The 27,028-nt window shown below is 50.1% G+C and overlaps 1 protein-coding gene across 1 annotated transcript; it reads left to right on the top strand.

Annotated features, from left to right (window-relative positions):
• MX1 (MX dynamin like GTPase 1) lies at nucleotides 1–26,216 on the top strand. The gene is given in 15 exon segments (NM_214061.2): nucleotides 1–67; nucleotides 3,466–3,543; nucleotides 4,492–4,617; nucleotides 5,477–5,669; nucleotides 7,288–7,428; nucleotides 8,969–9,123; nucleotides 10,090–10,228; nucleotides 13,475–13,673; nucleotides 16,089–16,167; nucleotides 17,710–17,832; nucleotides 18,247–18,388; nucleotides 18,772–18,930; nucleotides 22,088–22,164; nucleotides 22,367–22,615; nucleotides 25,536–26,216. Coding segments are annotated over 13 exon segments (1,992 nt in total). The 5' UTR covers nucleotides 1–67; nucleotides 3,466–3,543; nucleotides 4,492–4,512; the 3' UTR covers nucleotides 25,767–26,216.
• Nucleotides 26,217–27,028: the final 812 nt, after the last annotated feature.

The raw sequence follows: 27,028 nt of genomic DNA on the forward strand, positions 1-27,028 counted from the left end.
GGGGCTCGCGCGGCAGAAAAGCGGAGGAGCAGCCAGACCCCGGCGCTGGTCACCGCACCGGGGACGGGTAAGTGTGGCGCGCCTGGGTCTGGGGGCCCACCGGCCGGCCAGGGGCCTCGGAGAAGGCATTTGGGCGACGGGCTAGGCAGTCGGGCGCGGGCATCGTAGGATCAATAGCAAAAATGATCCTCATTAATAGCGATGATGACAGGATGATGGCGACGGCAGTGAGAGTAATAAGAGCAGTGGCCGTGCTGGCCGGGCTCAGAGCACCCGATGCTACTTTCCCACCGACAGGCTGCTGAGGATCCTGGGTGACGCATCAAAAACAGCCTCCCTCCCCGCCCCCTGCAGCTGGCGGCTTTTCTGCCTGAGGGGGTGCACAGGTGCAGGGGATGCGGGCAGAAGGTCTCCGAGGGAGCTGGTTCAGGGGGGCGCCCTGAGAAAGTTTCACAGCCGCTGCTGCGTGGCCTTCCAGCCCCCTCCAAAAGCCGACCATCGCTTGATATGCGGGTTTATTATGTTGCCTGCTAATGAGGGCAAACCAGACAGGTCCGCGGCCCGGGGATTCCCTGAAAGCACGTGGACCAGGGGTCTTCACCAAACCTGAGCAGAGGGAGGTGAAAGCGGAGGTGAGAGCGGAGGTTCTCCGCTAGGAGTTTTTGGAAACCCTAGCAGCCCTGCCTGGAAAGAAGAGGCATGCGCAGAAACGCCCTGCGCGGAGGGCCCTTAACCCAGGGGATGCGCAGGTACCCAGAGTCTCCCTTCCCCCGGAGCTTGTGCAGCGGCGGGATGCGACCGGGTCGGGTGGGCACGCTTAGTTTTCGGTATAGAGGAAGGTAGGACAGTCCTGGGGGCTTCCGAGACCGCCACCCCCACCGTGAGTGCCAGCTGAGCTGCGCAAGTGGGATTCTCAGAATTATTCAGATTTTAAACCAACTTTCTGCTGGAGGTAGGAACAAGTGATCCTAACCCCCCCACCCCCAGCTGTCATGTCCCCAGACGGCTCTCCAAATGTCCACGACTTCTTTCTGCTTCGGGAGAGCTGCTGGCCAGGACGCCCCACCCCCTTTACCCCCGCCCTTCCGGAGGTCCTTTGGACCAGTCTTCCAATTTCTTTCTCATTTCCCTTCTCTCCACCTCCAGACGCACAGCTCAGCGTGATGTGATAGCGTTAGGTCTCAAGAATAAGATACTCTCCCTTTTAATCATGCTACCGAGCCTAAGCTCCTTCTGCTGGCCCCACCACAGGCCAATCAGTCCGGAGGCGAGGGGTTGGGGCCAGGAATGACTTGATTCTGAAAGCCGGATGTCAGAGAAGGTGATGGACTAATGTCCAAGAGAAGCATCTTCCCAGCATCAGGATGTTGGTTTCTTTTATAGAACAAAGAAAGGAGGAGGTAAAGCAGAAAGGCCATTGCAAATATCTCCTGGTTTTGGCCAGACACTGGGCAAGGGCATGTGTTAATTTCTCCTTTCCTTGGCCGTTCACAGGTGGGCTGGGTCCGGATGCGTCCTGTGAGCTGAACAAAGATAATTTAGATTTACATTCAGGCTGGGGGAGGGGCAAGCTTCTCAGGGATGGGCCATTATGTTTATTTTAAGCTATAGGCAGCATCCTTTAACGGTTAACTTGTAGCAAAAGCAAGAGGATGCAAAGGTTAAAGTAAAAGAAACAAATCTAATACAGAGTCCGATCTGTTATTCCCTAATCCCACCATAAACAGTTTGAAATGTCAGTGAGTTTGGGGAAGCCCAAACAGTTTCATCAGAAAAACGAAATCTAAGTCTTGAGAGGATTCACCAGACTGAATTTTGTGGGGCAAGTTGCAGACCCTGAATCCCAGGATTTTCTAGAACTTGCTTGGTAGGCGCTCCTTATTAAGGCTGGGGAGGAGGGATGCTGACCTCCCCCCACTCCCCTCCCCTGCCAGCTCTGCTCCTCCCGGTGGACTGGGCTAAGGAAACCCTTACGGGATAGAAACCCTCTGGGCGACACTTTGATGCCCTCCCTACCCTCCCAGGGATTCACCAGCGACAGCCAGCCACTCCCAAGGACAGTGGGAACCCGAGCGGACAGACAGAATGCAAGGAGCCCTCAGCTCCCGGGCAGCTCCCCATTCCTCCCCCAACCTTAGGAGCGAGGGAAGAGCCTGGCACAGCAAGCCCCCCAGTGAGCAGCGGGTGTGTGCAGGACGCAGGAAGTGGGGAGCTGCAAAGGAGAGATTTCAGGTGCAGCTCCTGCCTCAAAGCTCCCTGCAGTCTTGTCTGAAGACACAGGGTGTGGGTTAGAATTTCGTGGGCAGTTTGGGGCTGAGGGCTAAGGGTTACCTGACTTGCCTCTGGCAATGGCCAGAATTGGTGAATGTATGCAGCTCAGTTTGACAGGTGCAGCAGGATGCTGAATAAGTAATGCCCAAGGGAAGCACTGGTTTTTATTACTGAGATGGCCTCGCCCCTGAAATCCGAACAGAATTTCAGAAATGATCCAGGAGGGGTACAAATATTTAAGGTGTATGGACAAAACTCACAAGATTTTGCTTTCAAGGAATGTCATTTTATGAAACAAACAGGAAGGGAATGTATTCACGAAAATCGTGGTCTTGGGGATGCCAGCCCTGGGGACCAGTCACGCCACCTGGCTGGGTGCACTGAGGTCCACTGAGGTTGTGGTCTTTAATATGGGGCTGCAGTTCCAGCCCTGGACCCCCAGGGACTCAAAGTCTTTTCAAAGGCATGGGGTAGGGTGGGGGGACGGTTAGGGAATAAATTTCCAGATTGCCAAATTCCCTACATACTCTTTAAAATGGATAGCCTTTGGGGGTTCCTGTTGGGACACAGCAGAAACAAATCTGACTAGCATCCATGAGGATGCAGGCTCGATCCCTGGCCTCGCTCAGTGGGTTAAGGATCCTTTGTTGCTGCAAGCTATGACAAAGATCAAGGCTGTAGCTAGGATCTGGCGTGGCTGTGGCTGTGGCATGGGCTGGCAGCTGCAGCTCTGAGTCAACCCCTAGCCTGGGAACTTTCATATGCCAGAGGTGGAGCCCTAAAAAAAAAATTAAATAAAATTAAATGGATTGCCTTTCAAAATCACCTTTCTCCTACAACGTGAATGAAATGCATCTCTCTTTCTCTAGCAAACTTGCCCTTTCAAATGCATCAATATGGACCCAAAATTGCGTGGGTCTGGGGGAGAGTCCTTACGATTAAACAAGGAGAGCGTCAGGGAAAAAAAAGTCGATTCAGGCAGTACGTTGACAGCAAGTCTCTGTGCCTTATCTATCTGTCTTAGAAATTTAAATAGGTCAGGTTTACGAAAAGGACTCAGGGAAATATAAATCTCCTTCAAAGCACAACCACGCTGCTTTTGTACCATTTTCAGCAACGAGAATGTACCTGGATGTGTGCTTTCATTATTCACCTGGGCTTTGGTCTAATATATATATTTTGTCTGATTTCAAGTAAGTGTGGGAGAACAGCCCTGCATTTCTGCTGACGGGTCAACGTCACAGCGTCAAAGAAAAGGAAGGTACATTTCAGGTAAGTAAGGGCTTTATCTTTTTTATTAAGTGTCTTTCAAGCCATAGGAGAAATATTTTCATTTATTTTTATCCAAGATTATTCAAATGTAGTATTTAGAGACATGTGGTCCCAGGAAAAATTTTTAAAGAATTTCAAGTATACACATATGTATTTTTTTGGATGCAGACAGGTGAGATAAAGCAGGCAATTAAGTGCTTGCAAAAATAAAATGAACAACCTTAAGATATGCTTTCATGGGGAAATGAAATGAAAATCTAAAGTTGAGGATCCAAAGGAACAGAGTAAACGACTTGAAGTTCATATTTATTTAAAAATACAGGTTTGGGTGTTAAATTATAATATTTAGAATCCCTCAACACATTGGAAAGTCTTATACTAATTTTAATTTTAAATGTAAATTTTCACATGCATCAGAAATTTCATCCTTTGCCACTATTTAAATTTCTGGTGCAAAATTTTTTTGGATGTTCGACAAAAATCTTTGGGGTCCAGAAGCACATCCTTGAAGAGCTCTGAGCGGGGATGGAGCATTTGATTCCTTGCTGTTCTCCTGTCATGTCTTTCTGGGCTCGCACTGTGTCCCCGGGTATGTCACTGTGGGTTTGGTTCCGTTTTGGTTTGAACGCACCTACTTTTTTTCTTTTTGTCTTTTTCCCTTTTCTTGAGCCACTCCCACGGCATATGGAGGTTCCCAGGCTAGGGGTCGAATTGGAGCTGTAGCCACCAGCCTACGCCAGAGCCACAGCCACGCGGGATCTGAGCCGTGTCTGCAACCTACACCACAGCTCACGGCAACGCCGGATCGTTAACCCACTGAGCAAGGGCAGGGATCGAACCCGCAACCTCATGGTTCCTAGTCAGATTCGTTAACCACTGCGCCACGACGGGAACTCCAGAATGTACCTACTTCTGACTTGTGTGAATCCTGATCTGCTTGATTTTAAGCTGAACTGATCAAGGAAGAAGATGGTTTATTCCAACTGTGAAAGTAAAGAACCTGATTCAGTTTCTGCATCCAATCACCTGTTACTAAATGGGAATGATGAATTGGTGGAGAAAAGTCACAAAACAGTAAGTTGATGCCTGCAAACTACTATTCATGCGGACATGAGCTGTGTCCACTTGAGGGTTGCCTATTTGGTTTTTTTTTGGTTTGTTCGTTTTCTGTTTTGTTGTCCTTTTTAGGGCCACACCCACGGCATATGGAGGTTCCCAAGCTAGGAGTGGAATCGGAGCTACAGCTGCTGGCCTGCACCATAGCCACAGCAACACAGGATCCAAGCCACACCTGTACCTACACCACAGCTCACGGCAATGCTGGATCCTCAATCCACGGAGCAAGGCCAGGAATCGAACCCACAACCTCATGGTTCCTAGTTGGATTCGTTAACCACTGAACCACGAAGGGAACTCCTTTTTTTTTAGTTTATGTTTCTTATGCTTGGGGTTCATCGAGCTTTTTGGATCGTCAGGCCAATTGTTTTCACCCAGTTTGGGAATATTTTAACCCTCATTTCTTCAGATATGTATTTCCACTTTGCTGCCACTCTTTTTGGGGAACTCTAAGCCCCAGTACAAGCATTGGACAGCTGATGGAAGTTATCCATCTTTTTGTGTGTGTGTGTGTGTGTCTTTTTAGGGCTGCACCTTGGAAGTTCCAGGCTAGGGGTCGAATCAGAGCTACAGCTAGCCGGCCTTTACCACAGTCTCAGCAACGCAGGATCCAAGATAAATCTGTGACCTACACCATAGCTCTCAGCAACGCTGGATCCTTAACCCACTGAGCGAGGCCAGGGATGGAGCCTGCAGCCTCATGGAGACTAGTCGGGTTCATTACCGCTGTGCCACAGTGGGAACTCCTAGAAGTCGTCCGTCTCTGATGGAACGTGACCTGCAGGCCATGACAAGTCTCCCATTCTGCCTCCCCCAGGGGCCTGAGAACAACCTGTACAGCCAGTACGAGGAGAAAGTGCGGCCCTGCATCGACCTCATCGACTCACTGCGGGCCCTGGGCGTGGAGCAGGACCTGGCCCTGCCCGCCATCGCCGTCATCGGGGACCAGAGTTCGGGCAAGAGCTCCGTGCTGGAGGCCCTGTCAGGGGTCGCTCTCCCCAGAGGCAGCGGTGAGCACTCGCCCGTGTGGTGGTCAGCTCAGGCGGCCCTTGCAGAGGCCCTCAGACTCGGGGCTTCAACAGCAGAAACGTACTTCTGCCGCTTCTGGAGCCTGGAAGCCTGAGATCAAGGGGTCCGTCGGCCTGGTTTCTCCCGAGGCCCCTCTCCCGGGCTTCTGATGGCCAGCGTCTCCCTGTGTCCTCACACGGCCTTTGCTCTGTGAGCACCCATGTCTGGGGTGGCTTCCTCTATTTATTCATTTATTGTCTTTTTAGGGCCACACCTGCAGCATATGGAGGTTCCCAGGCTGGGGGTATAATGGGAGCTACGGCTGCCGGCCTACACCACAGCCACAGCAATACCAGATCCGAGCCGCGTCTGCGACCTACACCACAGCTCATGGGCACACTGGATTCCTAACCCACTGAGCGAGGCCAGGGATCGAACTGGCAACCTCGTGGTTACTAGTTGGACCGTTTCTGCTGTGCCACATCAGGAATTCCTCTTCCTCCTTTGAGAAGGATGCCTGGCACATTAGGGTCCTGCTCTTATGACGTCATTTAATGCCAATCACCTGTTTATTTTATTTTATTTTACTTGTCTTTTTTTTTTTTTTTTTTTTTGTCTTTTTAGGGCTGCATTCATGGCATATGGAGGTTCCCAGGCTAGGGGTCTAATTGCAGCTGTAGCTGCCAGCCTACACCAGAGCCACAGCAACGTGGGATCCAAGCTATGTCTATGACCTACACCACAGCTCACGGCAACACTGGATCCTTAACCCACTGAGCGAGGCCAGGGATGGAACCCGAGTCCTCATGGATGCTAGTCAGGTTCGCTAACCACAGAGCCACGATGGGAACTCGACTCACCTGTTAAAGAGAGGCCTTGTCTCCAGGCGCAGACACAGGGGGCAAGAGGGCTTCAACAGCGGAGTCGGAGCTGAAGTGCAAGAAACACAGCTCAGTTCGTAACACCCGCTCATCGCACATTTGGTGCCGGTTGTGCACAACCTGTGCTTGTGGAAGGTTCGTGTAAAGGCACGTGGGCCCCCAGCCCTGAGCCCTGTGCCCACGTTGTCTTTCCCAAGCCTCTTCTCAGGCGGTGACCCTCCCTCTGGGAGGTAGAGACGGGTGCTCTGGTTAGTGGTGCTGTTTGAGCCCCAAGGCCAAGGGTCAGTGAGGGCTCGAGGGAAGGAGACAGAGCTGAGATGGATCTTGAAATACAGATCGATTGTGACGATGGGTGGGATTTGGAAGGAGCTGACAGGACGGGGAGGGCGGTGCGGTTGGTGGGGACAGGATGCCTTCCTGATGGGGGCGGGCTGGGTGTCAGGAGGTCTGCAGAAGTCGCGGCTTTCCTGCTGCATGAGCTGAGCTGATGGAGAACACTGGGGTGGAGTGGGAGGTCCCGCGTCGTGGCTTTTAAGCCAAACACCAGCTGAAGCGCCCATCCTCTAGTTCCTGCCCCCCCCCCACAGGATGTGTCAGGGTGTCAGCGGGTGGGACCAGAAAGTTCACAGCCTTCGCAGTCACCCCAGACGATGGGTGAACTTGGGAGAGCCACTGGTCTCAGGCCACCATTAGAACTGGTAAGAGCAGAGTCTGGACCTGATGGGATGTGCCCTCCTAGGAATTGTGACAAGATGCCCTCTTGTGCTGAAATTGAAAAAACTCGTGAACGAAGAAGACGAATGGAAGGGCAAAGTCAGTTACCGGGACAGCGAGATTGAGCTTTCAGATGCTTCGCAGGTGGAAAAGGAAGTCAGCGCAGGTAAATGTCCCACGTTCATGCGTTATCACCTCTTCGGACATCTGGTCAACCAGGCGAAGTGCGTGGGGCCCGCCCGTCTCTATTCCCACTCTCCCCTTTGTGGCCCTGTCCTGGTCACTTCACACCCTCTCTCCCTCCTTCCCTTGTCTGCCTCAGGTCCGCAGCTCCCCGTACTGTCTCTTCTTCTTCTTCTTCTTCTTTTTTTGGCCACGCTCCCAGCATGTGGAAGTTTCCAGGCCCGGGATGGAACCTGAGCCACAGCAGTGACCAGGCCAGGTCCTTAACCCCATGAGCCACCAGGGAACTCCTGTTTTCTCTTCTTTCTCCCACACTAAGCCCAGTGCTTTGGACAGAATCTGACCCCAGTAATTTACTTCTTAGCGTGTAAGTAAGTATTGGAGCATAACGTGAATGTTTTTGTCTTTTTAGGGCTACACCCGTGGCATATGGAAGTTCCCAGACTAGGGGTTGAATCAGAGCCACAGCTGCCAGCCTACACCACAGCCACAGCAATGCCAGATCTGAGCTGCATCTGCGACCTATGCTGCAGCTGTGGCAACACAGATCCTTAACCCACTGAGCAAGGCCAGGGATGGAACCCGCATCCTCATGGATACTAGTCAGATTCTTTTTTTTTTTTTTTTTTTGAAGCTAATTTTATTTATTTGTTTATTTATTTGTCTTTTCGCTATTTCTTTGCCCGCTCCCGCGGCATATGGAGGTTCCCAGGCTAGGGGTGGAATCGGAGCTGTAGCTGCCAGCCTATGCCAGAGCCACAGCCACGGGGGATCCGAGCCGCGTCTGCAACTTACACCACAGCTCATGGCAACGCCGGATCGTTAACCTACTGAGCAAGGGCAGGGACCGAACCCACAACCTCATGGCTCCTAGTTGGATTCGCTAACCAGTGCGCCACGACGGGAACTCCCAGATTCTTAACCCAATCAGCCACAGTGGGAACTCCCTCTTCCTACGTTCTTAACTGATGGAAAACATACCAAAAAGCTAGTCCGGGTGTTGAAAGCAAGTGGTGAAGCGGTGTTAGCTAACAATGGGCTGAAATAAATTCATATCTTGAAATTTTCATTATTAAGGAGGATGGAGCAAAACGAAATCCCTCAATGGCATACTGACCGCTAATGCTCATCTTGCCTAAAACAAGCCGTACAGTTTTCCTGGTCATGCTCCAGGAGTCACCATGAATTTGTTTTCGTTTTACTTCCTTGTTAAGCTCCTCATCAATGGGAGGGATTTCGGTGTGACACCAGGAGGAACTTACCGGCGGTGCCTGGTTTAGGACTGGTTCAGATGGGTGTCACTTTTACACATGGTTTCACTAGGTCTCTCTGAAAGTTCTGGCCACTGGCAGTGAGAATACAGAGCTGTCCTCTGAGGTCCCTTTTTGCTCCAGAAAGGGGAGTCTGCCCCACATATGCCTTATCCAGGAATCGCAGTGGGTGGGCGTTGCTTCCAGAGGATTCTCAGTCATGAGCTGCCCCATCCTAAGCTCTGTTCCACTGTCTTGTTTCCTCTGCTCTAGCCCAGATTGCCATCGCTGGGGAAGGCGTGGGAATCAGTCATGAGCTAATCAGTCTGGAGGTCAGCTCCCCTCACGTCCCAGATCTGACCCTCATAGACCTTCCTGGCATCACCAGGGTAGCTGTAGGCAATCAGCCATACGACATCGAATACCAGGTGAGACCTCGGGCTCCATCCTGGCGGGGGCCTTGCGGGGGCGGGGCTGCGTTACAGCAGGACTGTGAGTTCAGGACTGTGTCTGAAGAATGGGTGCTAGGAGGTGTGAGTGGGGATTTGGAGAACACAGAGGTTGAAATTGGCTCCACCAATGTGGACAGAGGCAAATCGAAGAAGTTGGCAATGCCTTTTATTTGTGTTTTAGGTAGTGACTCATTTTGTGCCATATCTAAGGTGGTATGTATCAGGGGAGAGGTTTTATGGGGGAAGAGAGAGCATTAGAAGCAAGTATAGTGATATTTCTGAATCAGTGAATCTCACCATATGGGAATATACGTGTAATTATTATTGTGATTGCGGGAATATACAAGCAATTATTTCAACGTCTTGTTTTTCGTTGTGACCATCAGATTTGAGGTCTTAGGAGAGAGTGATATCACTTCTGTCTGGAATCTAATATATGGCACAAAGGAACCTTTCCACAGAAAAGAAAATCATGGACTTGCAGAATAGACCTGTGGTTGCCAAGGGGAAGGGGGAGGGAGTGGGGTGGTTGGGGAGCTTGGGGTTAATAGATGCAAACTATTGCCTTTGGAATGGATGAGCAATGAGATCCTGCTGTGCAGTCCTGGGAACTGTGTGCAGTCACTTACGATGGAGCATGATTATATGCGAAAATAGAATGTGTACATGCATGTGTAACTGGGTCACCATGCTGTACAGTAGAAGAAAATATTGTATCGGGGAGATAACTATTAAAAAATAATAATTACAAAAAGAAATCTCATGGTTTTCCCTGATCCCAGAGTTAGTTTCTCCGGCTCCGAAAGTGCTGCCAGGCTTGTATTGCGAGCTCATTTCTCCGTTGCTGCTTCTTTGGAGAGACTCCTCTGGGACTTGGAGGGTCTGAAGCCAGTACAAGGTCAGGACCCGTCTCAGTTCTCATGCCCTCTTTTCTTCTAACAGATCAAGTCTCTGATCAAGAAGTACATCTGTAAGCAGGAGACCATCAACTTGGTGGTGGTCCCCTGCAACGTGGACATTGCCACCACGGAGGCGCTGCGCATGGCCCAGGAGGTGGACCCCGAAGGAGACAGGACCATCGGTGAGAAGAGGGAGGAATCTAAAAAACTGGTGGGCAGCCTGAGCGTGGAAAAGCACCCCAGGAATGCCGAGGGTGTTTCTTGGCACACACGCAGAGTGGGGGTCTGCACCCGGCAGATGGAAACCATTGAAAAACTCAATAGGGCAAGATGAAATGGGCCACCATTTGACTCTCATTGGCCGCAAGGTGGCTCATCATCCTTGTCTACCTGCTTCTAAGAGGCATGGTAGTTTTGGGGGGGTGGGAGTCAGAAAGCAATATTGATTAATAATGCATTGAAAGTGGAACAACCCAAATGTCTCAGACAGATGAATGGTACACAAAAGTTGATGTAGCTGCACCATGGAAAAGAATTCAACCTTAAAAAGGAAAGACGTTCTGACACATGCTACAGCGTGGATGAACCTCGAAGATAGACTCAATGAAATAAGCTGGTATAAAAGCGCAGATGCCGGATGATCCCACTCAGAGGAGGATCTCGAGTGGACAAGTTCATAGAGACAGAAAGTCAGATGGAGGGAGGGAAAGAGGAGTCACTGTTCAATGGGGACAGAGTCTCAGCCGGGGATGCTTTCGGAGGTGGCTAGGGATCAAGGTTGCACAACAGTGTGAAAGTGCCTCGTGCCCCTGAACTGTGCACCTAAAAATGGTCCAAATGGTGAATTTTATGTTTAAAAAAATGCATTTGACTGTACATAGCAGAGGACCTGCGAACAAACAGTGGCTGAGGCAAATGGTGATTTATTTTTTTTAATGATTTTTATTTTTTCCATTATAGCTGGTTTACAGTATTCTGTCAATTTTCTGCTGTACAGCAAAGTGACCCAGTCACACATACATATATACATCCTTTTTCTCACATTATCCTCTGTCATGCTCCACCATAAGTGACTAGATATAGTTCCCAGTGCTGTGCGACAGGATCCCATCGCTTATCTATTCCAAAGGCAATAGTTTGCATCTATTAACCCCAGATTCCCAGTCCATCCCCCTCCCTCCCCCTTGGCAACCACAAGTCTGTTCTCCAAGTCCATGAGTTTCTTTTCTGTGGAAAGGTTCATGTGTGCTGTATGTTAGATCCCAGGTATAAGTGATATCATATGGTATTGGTCTTTCTCTTTCTGACTTACTTCACTCAGGATGAGAGTCTCTAGTTCCATCCATGCTGCTGCAAATGGCATTATTTCGTTCTTTTTTATGGCTGAGTAGTATTCCATTGTGTATATATACCACATCTTCCTAATCCAATCATCTGTCAATGCATTTGGGTTGTTGTTTCCATATCTTGGCTATCGTGAATAGTGCTGCGATGACATGTGGGCACATGTGTCTTTTCTAAGGAAAGTTTTGTCTGGATACATGCCCAAGAGTGGGATTGCTGGGTCATATGGTAGTTCTATGAATAGTTTTCTAAGGTACCTCCATACTGTTCTCCATAGTGGCTGTACCAGCTTACATTCCCACCAACAGTGCGGGAAGATTCCCTTTTCTCCACACCCTGGCCAGCATTTGTTATTTGTGGACTTGTTAATGATGGCCATTCTGACTGGTGTGAGGTGGTATCTCATGGTAGTTTTGATTTGCATTTCTCTCATAATCAGGGATGTTGAGCATTTTTTCATGTGCCGTGGCCATCTGTATATCTTTGGAGAAATGCCTACTCAGGTCTTTTGCCCATTTTTCCATTGGGTTGTTGGCTTTTTTGCTGTTGAGTTGTATAAGTTGTTTGCATATTTTAGAGTTCAGCTCTTGTCAGCTGAATCATTTGAAACTATTTTCTCCCACTCTGTAGGTTGTCTTTTTTTTTTTTTTCTTATGGTTTCCTTTGCTGTGCAAAAGCTTGTCAGTTTGATTAGGTCCCATTGGTTTCTTTTTGCTTTAATTTCTGTTGCCTTGGGAGACACGGTTTCATTTTACACAAGACGAGAAGTCTGGGCCGAGGCTGCTCCCCACTCTACCAGTGTCCAGTGATGCTGTCAGCTTCCAGTCCCTTCCACCGTCTGCTCCACCATCCTTAGCTGATGGCTTGGATTCTGCGCTTGTCCTGCTGCCTGCTGTGCCTGGGATGAGACCCTGTCGACCAGAGCAGCAGCAGTTCCCAGTGGCTGCTGTAAACCTCAGGGTTGGTCCTGGGCTGGCTTCACTCGCATTCAGCCTGGGCAGTCCCACAAGGCCCCACACCCAGAGGGGTCCACTTGCTGGAACGCTCAGGTTCTGTCATCCTGGCAATATCCAACATTCAAGCGAGGGGCTCTGCATCTTCATTTTGCAGTGGGCCCCGCAAATGATGTAGCTTGTCCTGGCCGGAACTGCGTTTCTCCCAGTGTGAGCCAGGTCCCACCTGCACCAGAAATAATTGGAGAATTTAAAATTAAAAAAAATTTTTTTTTCCTCTTTTTGGCTGCCCCGAGGCATGTGGACTTTCCTGACCATGGATCAGATCTGAGCTACCACCACAGCTGCAGTAACACTGGATCCTTTAACCCACTGTGCCGGGCTGGAGATGGAACCTGTGTCTAGGTGCAGCAGAGATGCTGCCAACCCCGTTGCACCATAGCAGGAACTCTTGGGGAATTTTTAGAAATGCAAGGCCCTAGGAGATCCGTCGTGGCTTAGTGGTTAGCAAACTCGACTGGGTATATATGAAGACGCAAGTTCGATCCCTGGCCTCACTCAGTGGGTTAAGGATCTGGCATTGCTATGAACTATGGTGTAGGTTGCAGACATGGCTCAGATCCCACACTGCTGTGGCTGTGGTGGAGGCTGGCAGCTACAACTCCGATTCAGTCCCTAACCTGGCAACCTCCATATGCCACAGGTGCAGCCCTAAAAAGACAAAGAAAGAAAAGAAATGCAAGTCCCTCGAACTCACTAGATACCCAGAATCGGGGCGGGGCCTGAGACTCTGGATTCTTAGACTTTGAGAAGTTTTAGACCCACTGCCCTAGGGAGCAATTCTTCTGCTGGACAGAAGGAAAACAAAAAGGCCATTATGTGCTGCTGTCTCTTTGGGCTGAGATCTGGGCCAAGTGAGCTTGGGAGAGAACCCCATAGCCCGCCGCCTTCAGCAGCCCTGGGCTCCGGTTCTCCTAATGCACAGGGGCTGAGCCTGGAGCCTTCGCTCTGCAAGCCCATGTGGGTGGAAGCCGGTGGCCAGGGGCCCCGCTCCCCAGGGCCGGGAGCTGTCCGGCCGTCTCACTCTGGGAGGCTCTGCACGTTCTCTAATCCAGGGTCTCTGGCTGGCAGGGATCTTGACGAAGCCGGATCTGGTGGACAAAGGCACTGAGGACAAGATAGTGGACGTGGCGAGAAACCTGGTCTTCCACCTGAAGAAGGGCTACATGATTGTCAAGTGCAGGGGCCAGCAGGACATCCAGGACCAGCTGAGCCTGGCCAAGGCCCTGCAGAAGGAGCAGGCCTTCTTTGAAAACCACGAACATTTCAGGTATGCAGGTGGGGGTGGTTCCGAGGGTGAACCAGAATCAAGGGCCTCGGTCCTCACGGCGGGAAACGGACACTGTCAGGTTTAGATATTGAGAGGATGCACGTGTGTTTGCTCCTTGACAATGACCGTGAAATTTACCTGGAAGGATAAAAGAGGAACTCACAAAGTATTGCCAAAAAAAAAATCAAAATAAGGAAGAGACTCTTTACAATAATTTTAGTAGTATGGTTCTGGAACCAGAATACAAATATAAGTGAAACAGGATAGAAAAAAGGTAGAAAACCCAGGTTCTTTTTTTTTTTTTTTTTTTTTTTTTTTGGTCTTTTTGCCTTTTCTAGGGCTGTTCCTGTGGCATATGGAGGTTCCCAGGCTAGGGGTCTAATCAGAGCTGTGGCCGCCAGCCTGCACCAGAGCCACAGCAACTTGGGATCCAAGCCGTGTCTGTGATCTACACCACAGCTCACAGCAACGCTGGATCCTTAACCCACTGAGCAAGGCCGGGGATCGAACCTGCAACCTCATTGTTTCTAGTCAGATTCGTTAACTACTGAGCCACGACGGGAACTCCTCTTCTATTTGGTATATGGTAAATGTAGCATTTCAAATCCCTGGGCTAGATCTGTTTGATTAGCAATCAGTGGCAATGAGGTAATTGTTAATATTTAGGAAAAAAATTAAATTTTTTCTTATTTAACATGGTATCCCAAAATAAATATCAGTTACAAGTTAAAATTAAGTACAGGAAAGAAGCCCACAAGCATTCCTGAAGAAAATATAGATAGTTTATAATCCTAGTATACAGGCCTTTCTAACCCTAAGACCAAAAGTGATTTTTTTTTTTTTTTAAGAAAGGAAGACTGCTAAGTTGCTTATATTTGAACTAATGAGAAGATGCAGAGTTGGTGGGAAGGTGGGGGGCCTTCCCTCCGCTGCTCGGCGTGGGTGCTGTGGTCACATGCCAACCAGTCTGCACAGGTGTAGCCTCCAAGGTTGAGTTCCAGCTCCAGGAATTCCAGCCAGGAAGCTAATCAGAGATGTGTACAGGCGTGACGGCAAAAGGATGCTCAGCTCATTTGGTTATTAAGTATGAAGATTTGGAATCTAAATGTTGAAAATCGTGTCCTATATCCCAACCAGAGTAAGAGGTCGCAGCGTTGGCCACCATTAGCCTGCCGGGCCAATAAGAGGCCAGTAGAAAGGTGCTCATAAGATGTGGAGATACAAGTGACACCTTCACCACGACCCCTTGTGGGCACACATGTGTGTATAGGTGGAGCCCGTGTGCTTTGATCATATTCAGTTTTTCCCAGAAGCTTGCGGAGACATAACTGAGAAGAGACGCCTGTATACCTGTGTTCATCGCAGCATTATTCACAGCAGCCAAAACAGGGTGTAAACCCACTGTGCCAGGCCAGGGATGGAACCCGCGTCCTGCTGCTGCAGAGGCACCCCCATCCTGTTGCGCCCCAGGGGGAACTCCTCGCATGGACAAATTTTAGGGGCATGATGCTCAGTGAAATCAGCCAGTCACAGAAGGGAAACCACTGTATGTGTCCACTCATATGAGGTCCCTAGAGGTATCGCATCCCTAGAGCCAGGCTGGGGGAGGGGGAGGGGGAGATGTCATTTAAAGGGGACGGAGTTTCATCTGGGGAAGGTAAGACAGTTCCTGGATGTGGACGGTGGTGATGATTGCACAACAGGGTAGCTGTACTTCACACCCCTGAACATGTGCTTACAAGTGGCTAAAATGGTGAATTTCATGTTATGTGTGTTTTACCACAATTTTTAATCAGCAGGTAGGGAAATTGAACTTAGGAATAAATGTACTCTCGCCAATCAGCGTGTAAACTCATGCTTCCTGGCTGCCCTTGATCCTAAAGAGTCTTTTAAAATATAGAAAGCCCTGTAGTAACTTGCCCTGGGAACACACATTTGGAAAGAGTGGAAGGAGGGCCCGGCTTCCTTCCTGCCCGCAGCCTGCAGTTTAAATTTTCGTCCTGGGGAAGCTGCGTCCCCCGGTTCAGTGCTGATCTGTACACCTGTGTGGCTACGCATCAGGATATTTTCATGAAGCCTCATGTGTACAGATGGGTGTGCGTGTCGTGAATCTGTATCTGTAAGTGACTGTGTGTATCTTTTTTTAAAGACCGATGCCATGGTCGGATGTCAGGAGGCACATGTAATGTATTCGCTGGCAGGGATCGTTCTATACCGCTTTTGAAATATGCAGCGTTACTAAAATTGTCACAATTCTGTGCGATCCCATCCTGAACAAAGTATTGGGTACCAATTGCGGGACCTTCCATCCATTAGGCGGTAACTGCGTTTGCCTCCGCTTTCCCGAGCTGCAGAGAGCCAGCTGGCATTTTCCAGCTAGACTGAGATGGACATGTCTGTTGTCTTCTCTTGCAGGGATCTTCTGGAGGAAGGGCGGGCCACGATCCCCTGCCTGGCAGAAAGACTGACCTCTGAACTCATCATGCACATCTGTGTAAGCACGTGCAGAGCTATTCTCTGACTCGAATCCCGAACACAAACCCAAATTGTGTCAGCTAACAAACATCAGCACCCACAGACCTCCTGGGGGTTCTGTTAAGATGCGAGCTCAGATTCAGGGAGTCCAGGCGGTGTGGGTGTTGCCTGATAGGCTAGAGGACCACACGTTGAGTGGAATGCGAATAAGCTAGATCCACTTGGCCTGATTAAACACAAGGAGCCCTGTACCAATTCTTTTCCCATCACTGTCATCCTGTCTCATTCATTGTAAGCATCGTATATTTCACTTCTTAGATTCTCTGCGGTTCTTGTCCAAATCTGCCTGGACAGTGTCTCTTGCTATTTCACATGTTCAGCCCTTTCAAGAGATTTCTGAGCCTAAATCTCTGTCGTAGTTTGCGCTCAATGATCAGAAGCTTCCTCGCATTGGGTTCTGTAGGCCATCACCCACAATGATGAGCTGGAATTGTGACCATCGGCCCCCCTTTCTTGGAGCTTGATCTGAGGGTACTTAGGAGAAGCCTCGGTTCAAAATGGGTTTCTCCAGGGAGAGGCGGCCTTGGCTTCAGCCGGACCCCTGGGCCTCCAGCCTGAACCACTTTAGAGTCTCAGCTTGAGCATCGAGGAGTGTGAATTTGGACAGCACACCTGTCGGAGGGCTGGCTTGTCCTTGCGGAGTCTCCATGGAGATTTTGTTTTTCCCTCCTCTCAGCACCAGCAGGGGGTCCGGGAGTCGGGGTGAACGACAGGGGTGTTCCCTGCTGACCACCGCAGTGGGGGCCTTGCTTTCTGGGGTCCCAGCTTTATGCAAGATTCCCCGCCCTGAGCCAGCCCACTGGGGATTTATCCTTTGCCCAGGCACCAAGGCAGATTCTGAAACGTGGGTTCAAGTTTTCTTTCCTGCTAGCCTTGGGCTGAATCCGTGTCTCGGCTGCTTGTCCCGCCATGTCCCTGGGGTACCCACTGTCACCCAGCCTTGGCCTTTGAGCACCTGCTCTGTTCCTGCAAGCTCGTTTAAAAGTCCACTTGTGACATATGAGCCTCCGTTTTGGTTGCTGCTGGTGGGAGGGTGAGCCAGCATGTGGAGTCCGCCATCGTAGGAGAGAGAAAACCCTGAGAACTTTTCATCTGTGAACAATAGCCTAAAAGTTGTCGAAGGTCAAATTGCCCCAACTGCCACCTTTTCAGAAGGCACAGGACAGCGACCCTTTCCAAGCTCCCTGCAGAGAGTTTATGTCACCATCTCACAGGGAAGCATCGTCTCACGGCCCCCACGGGGCCCAGGAGGCAGGCAACGGGGACACCTCAGAATGTGGCCCGAGTGGCTCCGAGGCTGTGTCCAGGGGAGCAGGACAGTGGGAAGGCCTGGATGGGAGCCAGTGCCCGCTCACATGCCCTCCCCCCAACCCCCATATCTTCCTTCTAGTGGAAGCCAGGAGGTGGAACGTTCTGGGCAGCTGCACTGTGCAGGGAGAAGCCAGGAGCCCCTGCTCATTTCTTAACCATATTTATGTCTATCATCTTCTCTTTTCCTCAGAAAACTCTGCCCCTGTTAGAAAACCAAATAAAAGAGAGTCACCAGAAAATAACAGAGGAGTTACAGAAGTATGGCTCCGATATTCCAGAGGATGAAAGCGGGAAGATGTTTTTTCTGATAGATGTGAGTGCTGCCAGGGGCGCCAAGGTGGAGAAGCATCCACCATTGTCCAGAGAGGGGCCATGTGCTTTGCACGTGTCTCGCTTCATTCCCCTCAGGCTGATCCAGACTCATGCTGCCCACTTAGCCCCACAAGGCGGCCGGGTTGGGGGCTGGGTAGACAGGGAGTGGGGGACCGTCCCATTCACGCCACTGGCTCTTCATCAAGTGCGCTCACCTGAGGCCAGAAGGCAGTAGGGAGGGTGGGATCGCCTGCTGCCAAAGCCCCTGCTCTCCCTCCGGACGCGCACCTGCTCCCCACCCGCACCCTGCCCATTAGGCAGCAGAGAAGGCTCGCCAGCCCTGTCTGCACCCTCTCCAAATCACCTCTTATATTTGCAATATTTCCGCTTATACGAATGTGTTTCCTTTTGACAGAAAATCGATGCATTTAATAGTGATATCACTGCTTTGATACAAGGAGAGGAACTGGTGGTGGAGTACGAGTGTCGGCTGTTTACCAAGATGCGAAATGAGTTCTGCAAATGGAGTGCTGTGGTTGAAAAGAATTTCAAAAATGGTGGGTCCAAGTTGGCATGGTAAGCCTGGCAGGTCCCAGGGCTCTGTGATGCATTTTCTTTTGTTCTCTTGGTAAAAATCAAATTTGATGAACAAAGTCTCCCATTCAAGTACCTTTCCAAGACCTTGCCTTATGCCTTCTGCATTCCTGTTTTCTGACTCTAGGACCTGGCGCCATACCTGCCGTCCTGAGACGACGAAGGATGGTTGTCTCGAGATCCGTCTCTTGATGGCAATTCCTGAATCTTTTTCCATGTGACGCTCACATGTGATTTTCTTTCTGCCCCTCTGTACTTTTCAGAACGTGCAGAACGGTGCCGTGTTTAGAAAACCTTGCGAGATTATTTTCGTAGAATAATGCAGAGCTATGCTTCCCTTCTGTAGGTTATGACGCCATATGTAAACAAATCCAGCTCTTCGAAAATCAGTACAGGGGGAGAGAGTTGCCAGGATTTGTGAATTATAAGACATTTGAAACCATCATTAAGAAGCAGGTCAGTGTCCTGGAAGAGCCAGCCGTGGACATGCTGCACACAGTGACTGGTGAGTTTGTGTGTTTACGCATTTTGTTTCCAGGATAGGGAGAGGGTTGAACCTAAGTCAGTACCTCCTCCTGGGGGGCTTTTCCCAACACCACCTGCCCAACCAGTTCTCTTCTTCTTTAGACATGAACTGGGGGTCTTTCCAGTTCGGACACTCACTGCCCAGAGTTCGCATGGACCCCACAGCTTTATGGGCTCAGCCCACCAGACCACAGCAGATGGCAGCTGCAAGCCCCAGCCGCCTGTACGTCAAATCCCCCAGCTGTAAATCAGCGTTCCCGAGGCTGTCCCCTCTCCTCGAGTTCATAATTTGCTAGGACAGCTCACAGAACTCAGAAACTCACTCTGCTTGCCTTTACCGGTTTGTTATAAAAGATGTATGGACTTCCCATCGTGGCTCAGCAGTGATGGACCTGACTAGTATCCATGAGGACATGGGTTTGATCCCTGGGCTCGCTCAGGGGGTCAGGGATCCGGCGTTGCTGTGAACTGTGGTGTAGGTCACAGACACGGCTTGGATCTTGTGTGGCTGTAGCTGTGGCTGTGGCATAGGCTGGCAGCTGTAGCTCTGATTCCACCCTTAGCCTGGGAATCTACAAATGCTGCCAGTGCAGCACTAAAAAAAAAAAAACAGAAAGAAGAAAAAAAAAGAGAGAGAGAGAGAGAGGAACCCATTGTTGTCTTTCTGAGGACGCAGGTTCAGTCCCTGGCCTCGCTCTGTGGGTTAAGGATCCAGGGTTGCCGCAAACTGCAGTGTGGCTTGGAAGCGGTGTTGCTGTGGCTGCAGCTCTGATCCCACCCCAGCACAGGAACTTCCATGTGCTGCAGGTGCAGCCATAAAAGGATAAAAGGAGGAGTGTTGGTCCTGTCGCCTGGGACGTTCGAAGGGGTTTAGGAGCCCTGTGTCAGGAGCCGGGCTCAAAGACCAAATGCATGTTTCTGATTCTGTCACAGTCTCAGAGTCCTCTGTTCACTTGAAACCTCTGAGAAGAAAGGTTGCCTGAACCCAGTGCCATGTGGGAGTGTTTTGCATATGTACCCGCTGTGTGAACCGAAGGTGGTCTCTCTGTGGTCACCTGCCAGGAGGAAACTGTATCCACACCACCCAGGAGAAATAAAAATGAGCTTTCACAGGCGGGCCACTCCCTCCTCCTTCAAATGCTCTGCTCCTTGGTTTCTGAGATACCATTGAATCTTTTCTCTTCGTCACCCTGTCTCAGACGTCACCTGTCTCGTTTTAGCCATAAGTGATAGTCATTGTGGACCTATGAACTCACTGGGTGGGCAGGCTCGTTACGGCTTAATAACAGATGTATTTCTAGGGAGTTCCCTTCGTGGCGCAGCAGAAACAAATCCGATTAGCATCCATGAGGATGTAGGTTCGGTCCCTGGTCTTGCTCAGTGGGTCGGGAATCCGGCGTTGCCGTGAGCCATGGTGTGGGTCCCAGATGCAGCTCGGATCCTGCGTTGCCGTGGCTCTGGCATAGGCTGGCAGCTGTAGCTCCTATTAGACCCCTAGCCTGGGAACCTCCATGTGCCGCAGGTGCAGCCCTAAAAAAAAAAAAAAAAAAAAAAAAAAAAAAAAAAAAGTGGTATTTCTAATACAATGTTACCTTTAGGCTTAATAAGTATAAGCCCAAATCTGTAATTGTGTTTCGTTGATCAATCGTGCATTCTTTATTCAGACGAAAACTTGTAGTATATCAAGGCTTCTAGTCACAGAAAACAAAGGCACACACGCACATGTGCTTATTTCTGTTTTAGAAAGATGTGCTGTGGAGTCGAAAGATGTCCAAGCATAAAGATACTACACCTCGTACTAAGGTAGCATTCTGTGAGGATGGCAAATGGAATATGAGTTTCAAAAATAAAAAGAAGGAGTTCCGGAGTTCCCGTCGTGGCGCAGTGGTTAACGAATCCGACTAGGAACCATGAGGTCGCGGGTTCGGTCCCTGCCCTTGCTCAGTGGGTTAACGATCCGACGTTGCCGTGAGCTGTGGTGTAGGTCGCAGACGCGGCTCGGATCCCGAGTTGCTGTGGCTCTGGCGTAGGCCGGTGGTTACAGCTCCGATTCAACCCCTAGCCTGGAAACCTCCATATGCCGCGGGAGCGGCCCAAGAAATAGCAACAACAGCAACAACAACAACAACAGACAAAAAGACAAAAAAGACAAAAAAAAAAAAAAAAAAAAAAGAAGGAGTTCCCGTCATGGCGGAGTGGTTAATGAATCCGACTAGGAACCATGAGGTTGCGGGTTCGATCCCTGCCCTTGCTCAGTGGGTTAAGGATCCAACGTTACCGTGAGCTGTGGTGTAGGTTGCAGACGTGGCTTGGATCCCGTGTTGCTGTGGCTCTGGTGTAAGCCGGCGGCTACAGCTCCAATTCGACCCCTAGCCTGGGAACCTCCATATGCCGTGGGAGTGGCCTAAAGAAATAGCAAAAAGACAAAAAATAAATAAATAAATAAATAAATAAAATAAAAAGAAATAATGTAAATTTTCCAAGTGAAGTAAGAGCGTGCCCCCCTCTATTCAAATGAATAATATGGCTGTTTGATTCCATTGATGCATTTACAAGATTGACGTGAGTGTTTTACTAGGAAATGCTGTTATAACTTAGCCAAAACTATATTCGTTGCATCTATTTATACTTAGGACGGAATTTTTTTTTTTTTTTGGTCTTTTTGTCTTTTTAGGGCCACACCCGAGGCATATGGAGGTTCCCAGGCTAGGGGTCTAATCGGCGCTGTAGCCACTGGCCTACACCACAACCACAGCAACTCGGGATCCAAGCCGCATCTGTGACCTACACCACAGCTCACAGCTACGCCGGATCCTTAACCCACTGAGCGAGGCCAGGGACCGAACCTGCAACCTCATGGTTGCGAGTCGGGTTTGTTAACCACTGAACCACGATGGGAACTCTGTGGATGGAAATTTTAAAGTCAAATAAATACGCCAAGGGAAATTTTGGTTTTAAAATTACTCCAGGGAGTTTTTGAGCTAAAAACACACTTTCCTTCCTCCTTTGGTGAGAAGAGAGGCGAGGAGGGAGGGACCTAGTTCTTGCTGTTTTATCCTCTTATTTTTTTTTCAGTCTGTGATGATCCCTACAGCAATACGGGACTTTTTTTTTTTTTTTTTTTTTCCTTTCACCAGATTTAGTCCGGCTCGCCTTCACAGATGTTTCAGAAACAAATTTTAATGAATTTTTCAACCTCCACAGAACTGCCAAGGTAAAATTCACTGTATGTTATTATTATTATTTTTTTTAATGCGGGAGTTGCCACTGTGGCGCCGCAGATTAAGGCTCCACATGGCTGCAGATGTGGCGTAGGTCACAGCTGCGGCTCAGATTTGCTCCCTGGCCACTGTTTTCCTGTGACGCAGTGACTCGTTTCCCAAGGGCCATCTTGTGGCATTTCTCTTTCCCTGTAGTCCAAAATTGAAGACATTAAATTAGAACAAGAAAAAGAAGCTGAGACGTCGATCCGGCTCCACTTCCAAATGGAGCAGATCGTGTACTGCCAGGACCAGGTCTATCGGGGCGCGCTGCAGAAGGTCAGAGAGAAGGAGGTGGAAGAAGAAAAGAACAGAAAATCAAACCAGTACTTTCTGTCGTCGCCGGCCCCCTCCTCAGACCCCTCCATAGCCGAGATCTTTCAGCACCTGATTGCCTACCATCAGGTGAGTCTGCGAGTCTCAGAGCGATGGCCCTTGTCCCCTCTCTCCTCTGTGAGTGCCTTTCTCTTTGGTCGTGTTGCGGCTGTAAGGTGACCCCCTGCTCCATCTTTCAGCCCCCGGTAAGCCTCTACAGAAGCAACTCGAAGGGATAGAAGAGAAGGGTTGTGGCTTCAAGCCGCTTGCATCTGGTTTTCCCTGCTGTGTGGCCCTGGCCAAGTTGCCTAACCTCTCTGAGCCTCACCTTTCTTCTCTGTAAAGTGGTACCTCCTCTTCGGGTGCTTGCGAGTCTTCAGCGAGAGGAATGTGAGGAAACCCCTCCATGCAGCTTTGGAATGCAGTGGCTGCTGGCCCCAGAGAAGATGCTCTCAGAGACATAAGCTCCCATTGCTACCCTACATTTCCAGGAATGTGAAGGGCCCCCTAATTTGTCCTGGGAAAAGGACCCACACCTCAGAGCTGTTGGGATATGGAAAAGCCTGGACAGGAAAGCCAATAGCAATCTCCTGGTTTACCAGTTGTCTCTCTCCATCACTTTGGGCAATTTCCCATCCTCAGCCATGCACACACATCTCTGGGATCCTGTGGAAACGCACGTGTGGGTTGCAGGTGTGAGGAGGGCATGATTCTGCCTTTCTGATGGGCTCTCAGGGGATGCCCACGCTGCTGAACAGGGACACACTTGAACAACAAGGCTCTAAGCCGAGGACGCACTCTGTGTCCTTCAGACACTGGGGCGTGCATAGTGTCACCACCCTGCTTAGCTCCCTGGCAGAACTCGTCAGAGTAGGTAATGCATACACGTGCCCAAGGTCCACTCACTGCCCAGCCCCTGGCCCCCTCCATTCCACTCTGCATCTCTAAATGTCCCTGTTCTCAGTAGCTCGTGTAAGTAGACTCACCATCTTTGTCCTTTTGTGTCTGGCTTATTCTACGTCGTGTGACGTCCTCAAGGTTCATCCCTTGGGGTCCCGTGAGATGCCACACGGGGCATGAGGCAGAAGCGCCTTCCTTTCTGAATGTAGACCCTATTCCATGGCGCGTATATATGGAATTTTGTTCATCCGTTTGGTGATCCATGGACACGTGGCTTATTCCCGCCTTTTGGCTCCTCGGAATAAGGCTGCTATGAGCGGGGGTGTAGATTTACCTGAGCTCCCACGTATGGGCAGAAATTTGTGCCTATTCTTATCTGTTCCAGCTTCAATATGACTTTTTAAATTAGCTTATTCAGGTCCTTATCTTTATTGGGGTGACCTTCCATTTATACGCCTGCATCAGAAGAGGTGACCTCTGGAGCTCCCCTCGTGGCTCAGTGCTTAACGAACCCGACTCGTATCCGTGAGGATGCGGGTTTGATCCCTGGCCTTGCTTAATAGGTTAAGGATCCAGTGTTGCTGTGAGCTGTGGTGTAGGCTTGGCTCCTGCCTTGCTGTGGCTGTGGTATAGGCTGGCAGCTGTAGCTCCTATTCAGCCCATAGCCTGGGAACCTCTGTATGCTGGGGCCTAAAAACACAAAAGACAAAAAAAAAAAAAAAAAGAAGAAGAAGAAGAAGAAGCAGCAGCGTTGACATCTTTGTGACTTGAAATTTCCTATTCAAAAACATCAGGGGCTTTTCCTCTCTTCAGATCTCTTTTTGGGGGCCTCAGAAGGGTTTGCAAGGTCCCTTTGTGGAGACTGTACACGCTTGTGAAGTTTATTCCCTTGAGGAAGAGCTAAAAGTCCTTGATTTTGTTGAACGGCAAAGCTGTTGTTGCTTTCTTTTGCTTTGACTCTTTTTCTTTGTTTGTGCACTTTTTTCATTTCTCTGCTTACACATACTCTTTGGCTAACGTTTTTTCTTTTTATAGACAAGAGGCAAGCGGAGGACATGGCAGGGGGGGAAGGGATTTTTCCCAGGAAGGGCCCTGCTCAGTTACACGAAGTGGGGGAAGAAAGGGTTGAAACCAACTTTGAACACACACAGAGCTCAGAGGGCTCCTTTCCGTGGCTTTTGATAGCCCATGGGCTTTTCTGCTAAATAATGTTATGGGCTTTTCTGCTAAATAATTTTAGACTTATTTTTTTTTCTTTTTAGGGCTGCACCCCCAGCATATGGAGGTTCCCAGGCTAGGGCTCCAATTGAAGCCACAGCTGCCGGCCTACACCAGAGCCATAGCAACGCCAGATCCAAGCTGCATCTGTGACCTACGCTACAGCTCATGGCCACGTCAGATCCTTAACCCGCTGAAATGAGGCCAGGGATTGAACCTGCAGCCTCATGATCCTAGTCAGATTCATTCCTGCTGCGCCATGACGGGAACTTCCAATTTTAGACTTATTAAAAAAAAATTGTAAAATCTTTGGAACAGAGTTAGTTGTATATAATTTGAAAAATGTAGGTTTTGTACTCAGTCTATCCATTTACCTAAAAACATCAACTTAGCTAAGTGAAGACAAAACGTTAAGAGGTTTCTGGTGGAAGCCTCTTCCATCAGAAGTAACCATTTCAGAGAGTTCCCGTCGTGGTGCAGTGGTTAACGAATCTGACTAGGAACCATGAGGTTGCGGGTTTGGTCCCTGGCCTTGCCCAGTGGGTTAAGGATCTGGCGTTGTCATGAGCTGTGGTGTAGGTCGCAGACGCGGTTCAGATCTCACGTTGCTCTGGCTGTGGTGTAGGCCTGTGGCTACAGCTCTGATTCGACCCCTAGCCTGGGAACCTCCATATGCCATGGGAGCGGCCCTAGAAAAGGCAAAAAGACCAAAAAAAAAAAAAAAAAAAAAAGAAGCAACCATTTCAGGGAGCAGCGGAAAGGAATCTGACTAGTATCCGTGAGGAGGCGGGTTCGATCAGTGGCCGGCACCAGTCCAGGTGGGCCCTGGGGCTCTGCGGTGAGGTCGGGGTCTCACCCTCCTGTGAACCTGCCTTCCTTCCTTCCCTCCCAGGAGGTCGGCAAGCGCATCTCCAGCCACATCCCTCTGATCATCCAGTTCTTCATCCTCCGGACCTTTGGGCAGCAGCTGCAGAAGAGCATGCTGCAGCTGCTGCAGAACAAGGACCAATACGACTGGCTCCTGAGGGAGCGCAGTGACACCAGCGACAAGAGGAAGTTCCTGAAGGAGCGGCTGATGCGGCTGACCCAGGCTCGGCGCCGGCTCGCCAAGTTCCCAGGCTGAACCGGGCTCTCCAGGCGGCCCGGGGTCTCCAGGGCACGTCTCCAGGCAACGAGGACCAACCTCCTTCCCTAACAGACTAGCATCATGAGCTCCTGTTTCGCACATCCTCCTGTGGTTAGTAGACTCTAAAGCCACCGTCCCTGCTGTTAGTGGCTGAGGACTTAGCAAGAAGCTGTGATAAGCACGCTGGCTGCAAGCATCAGGCCATTTACTTGAATGAGCCCCGCCAACGCTTCCGCCTCCCGCGCCTCTCTCCATCCCTCTCTCCATCCTTCTCTCCATCCCTGTATAGGATACTGGTCCCCGCATAGCATCATAGAAGGGTCATTCTGGTTTCTGTACAAGCCTTTCACGCCCAATGTCTTAGGGGCATTACAGCCACCTGTGTGGATGGATGCACATAGAAGCCTATTTCTTTTATTTGTAATAAACTTGGTTCTACCAGCCGTTTCTCTGACACCTTTATTCGAGGGGAGAGGTCTGAAAATACAGCAGGTGGGACCCCGTGGGGCAGTCGGCGGCCACTAACGCCCTCTGTGCTGGGTCAGGTCTGAGGACCGTGGTTGGTTATTTACAAGAGGCCGAAGGGAAATGAGGACAGAAAGAGAAAGCAATGGGACAGAATGTGAAGGGAAATGAGGACAGAAAGAGAAAGCAGTGGGACAGAATGTGAAGCAGTCAACATTCTTTATTTCTAACGTGTGCTGCCCAAGTGTCCTGTCGGCTCACTGTCTGGACACCTGGCATGTGGCTGAAAGGTGAAAACCTGGAGAGGTCGCCACCGGCCCAGCGGGATTTCACAGGCAGGTGCTCAGCTCTGGGGTGATCTGGGAGGCAGAGGAGGCAGAATATTAACTGTGAGTTGTCCAGGAGGAGCACAGCCCGGTCCTGACTGTCCTCCTTGGTCTAGGCAGGGCTCCGAACACACAGACCCCCAGCCAGAAAGGAAGAGGCTGCCTCAAGAGCTGTCCACTCCCAGGCCAAGCTGGACAACTGCGTCTCAGGGAAGGTGTGCTAACCACACTGTCCCCTCCCAGCCAGCCCCCTCCCCACTCCCCATGCCAGGTCCCTTCTGACATTCAGAACTGCATGATCCTCGGTGTCTTGGGGATTGTACCAGAGGGGATGCTGCGGACGCTGGAGCTAGTGCCCCCTCGTGGCTGATCTGAGTAACTGCTCTGGTACCCGGTGTCCCTGCTGCCAACAGTAGAACCTACTGGGACCAGAAACAGGTGTCAATGTTGCTGAGGTTCTTCTTTGCT

This window comes from Sus scrofa, chromosome 13 (assembly GCF_054392235.1).
Source record: "Sus scrofa isolate SSC_HxYL_T2T_F1_AM1 chromosome 13, Sscrofa_HxYL_maternal_Yorkshire_Landrace_v2.0, whole genome shotgun sequence".
Classification (NCBI taxonomy): Eukaryota; Metazoa; Chordata; class Mammalia; order Artiodactyla; family Suidae; genus Sus; species Sus scrofa.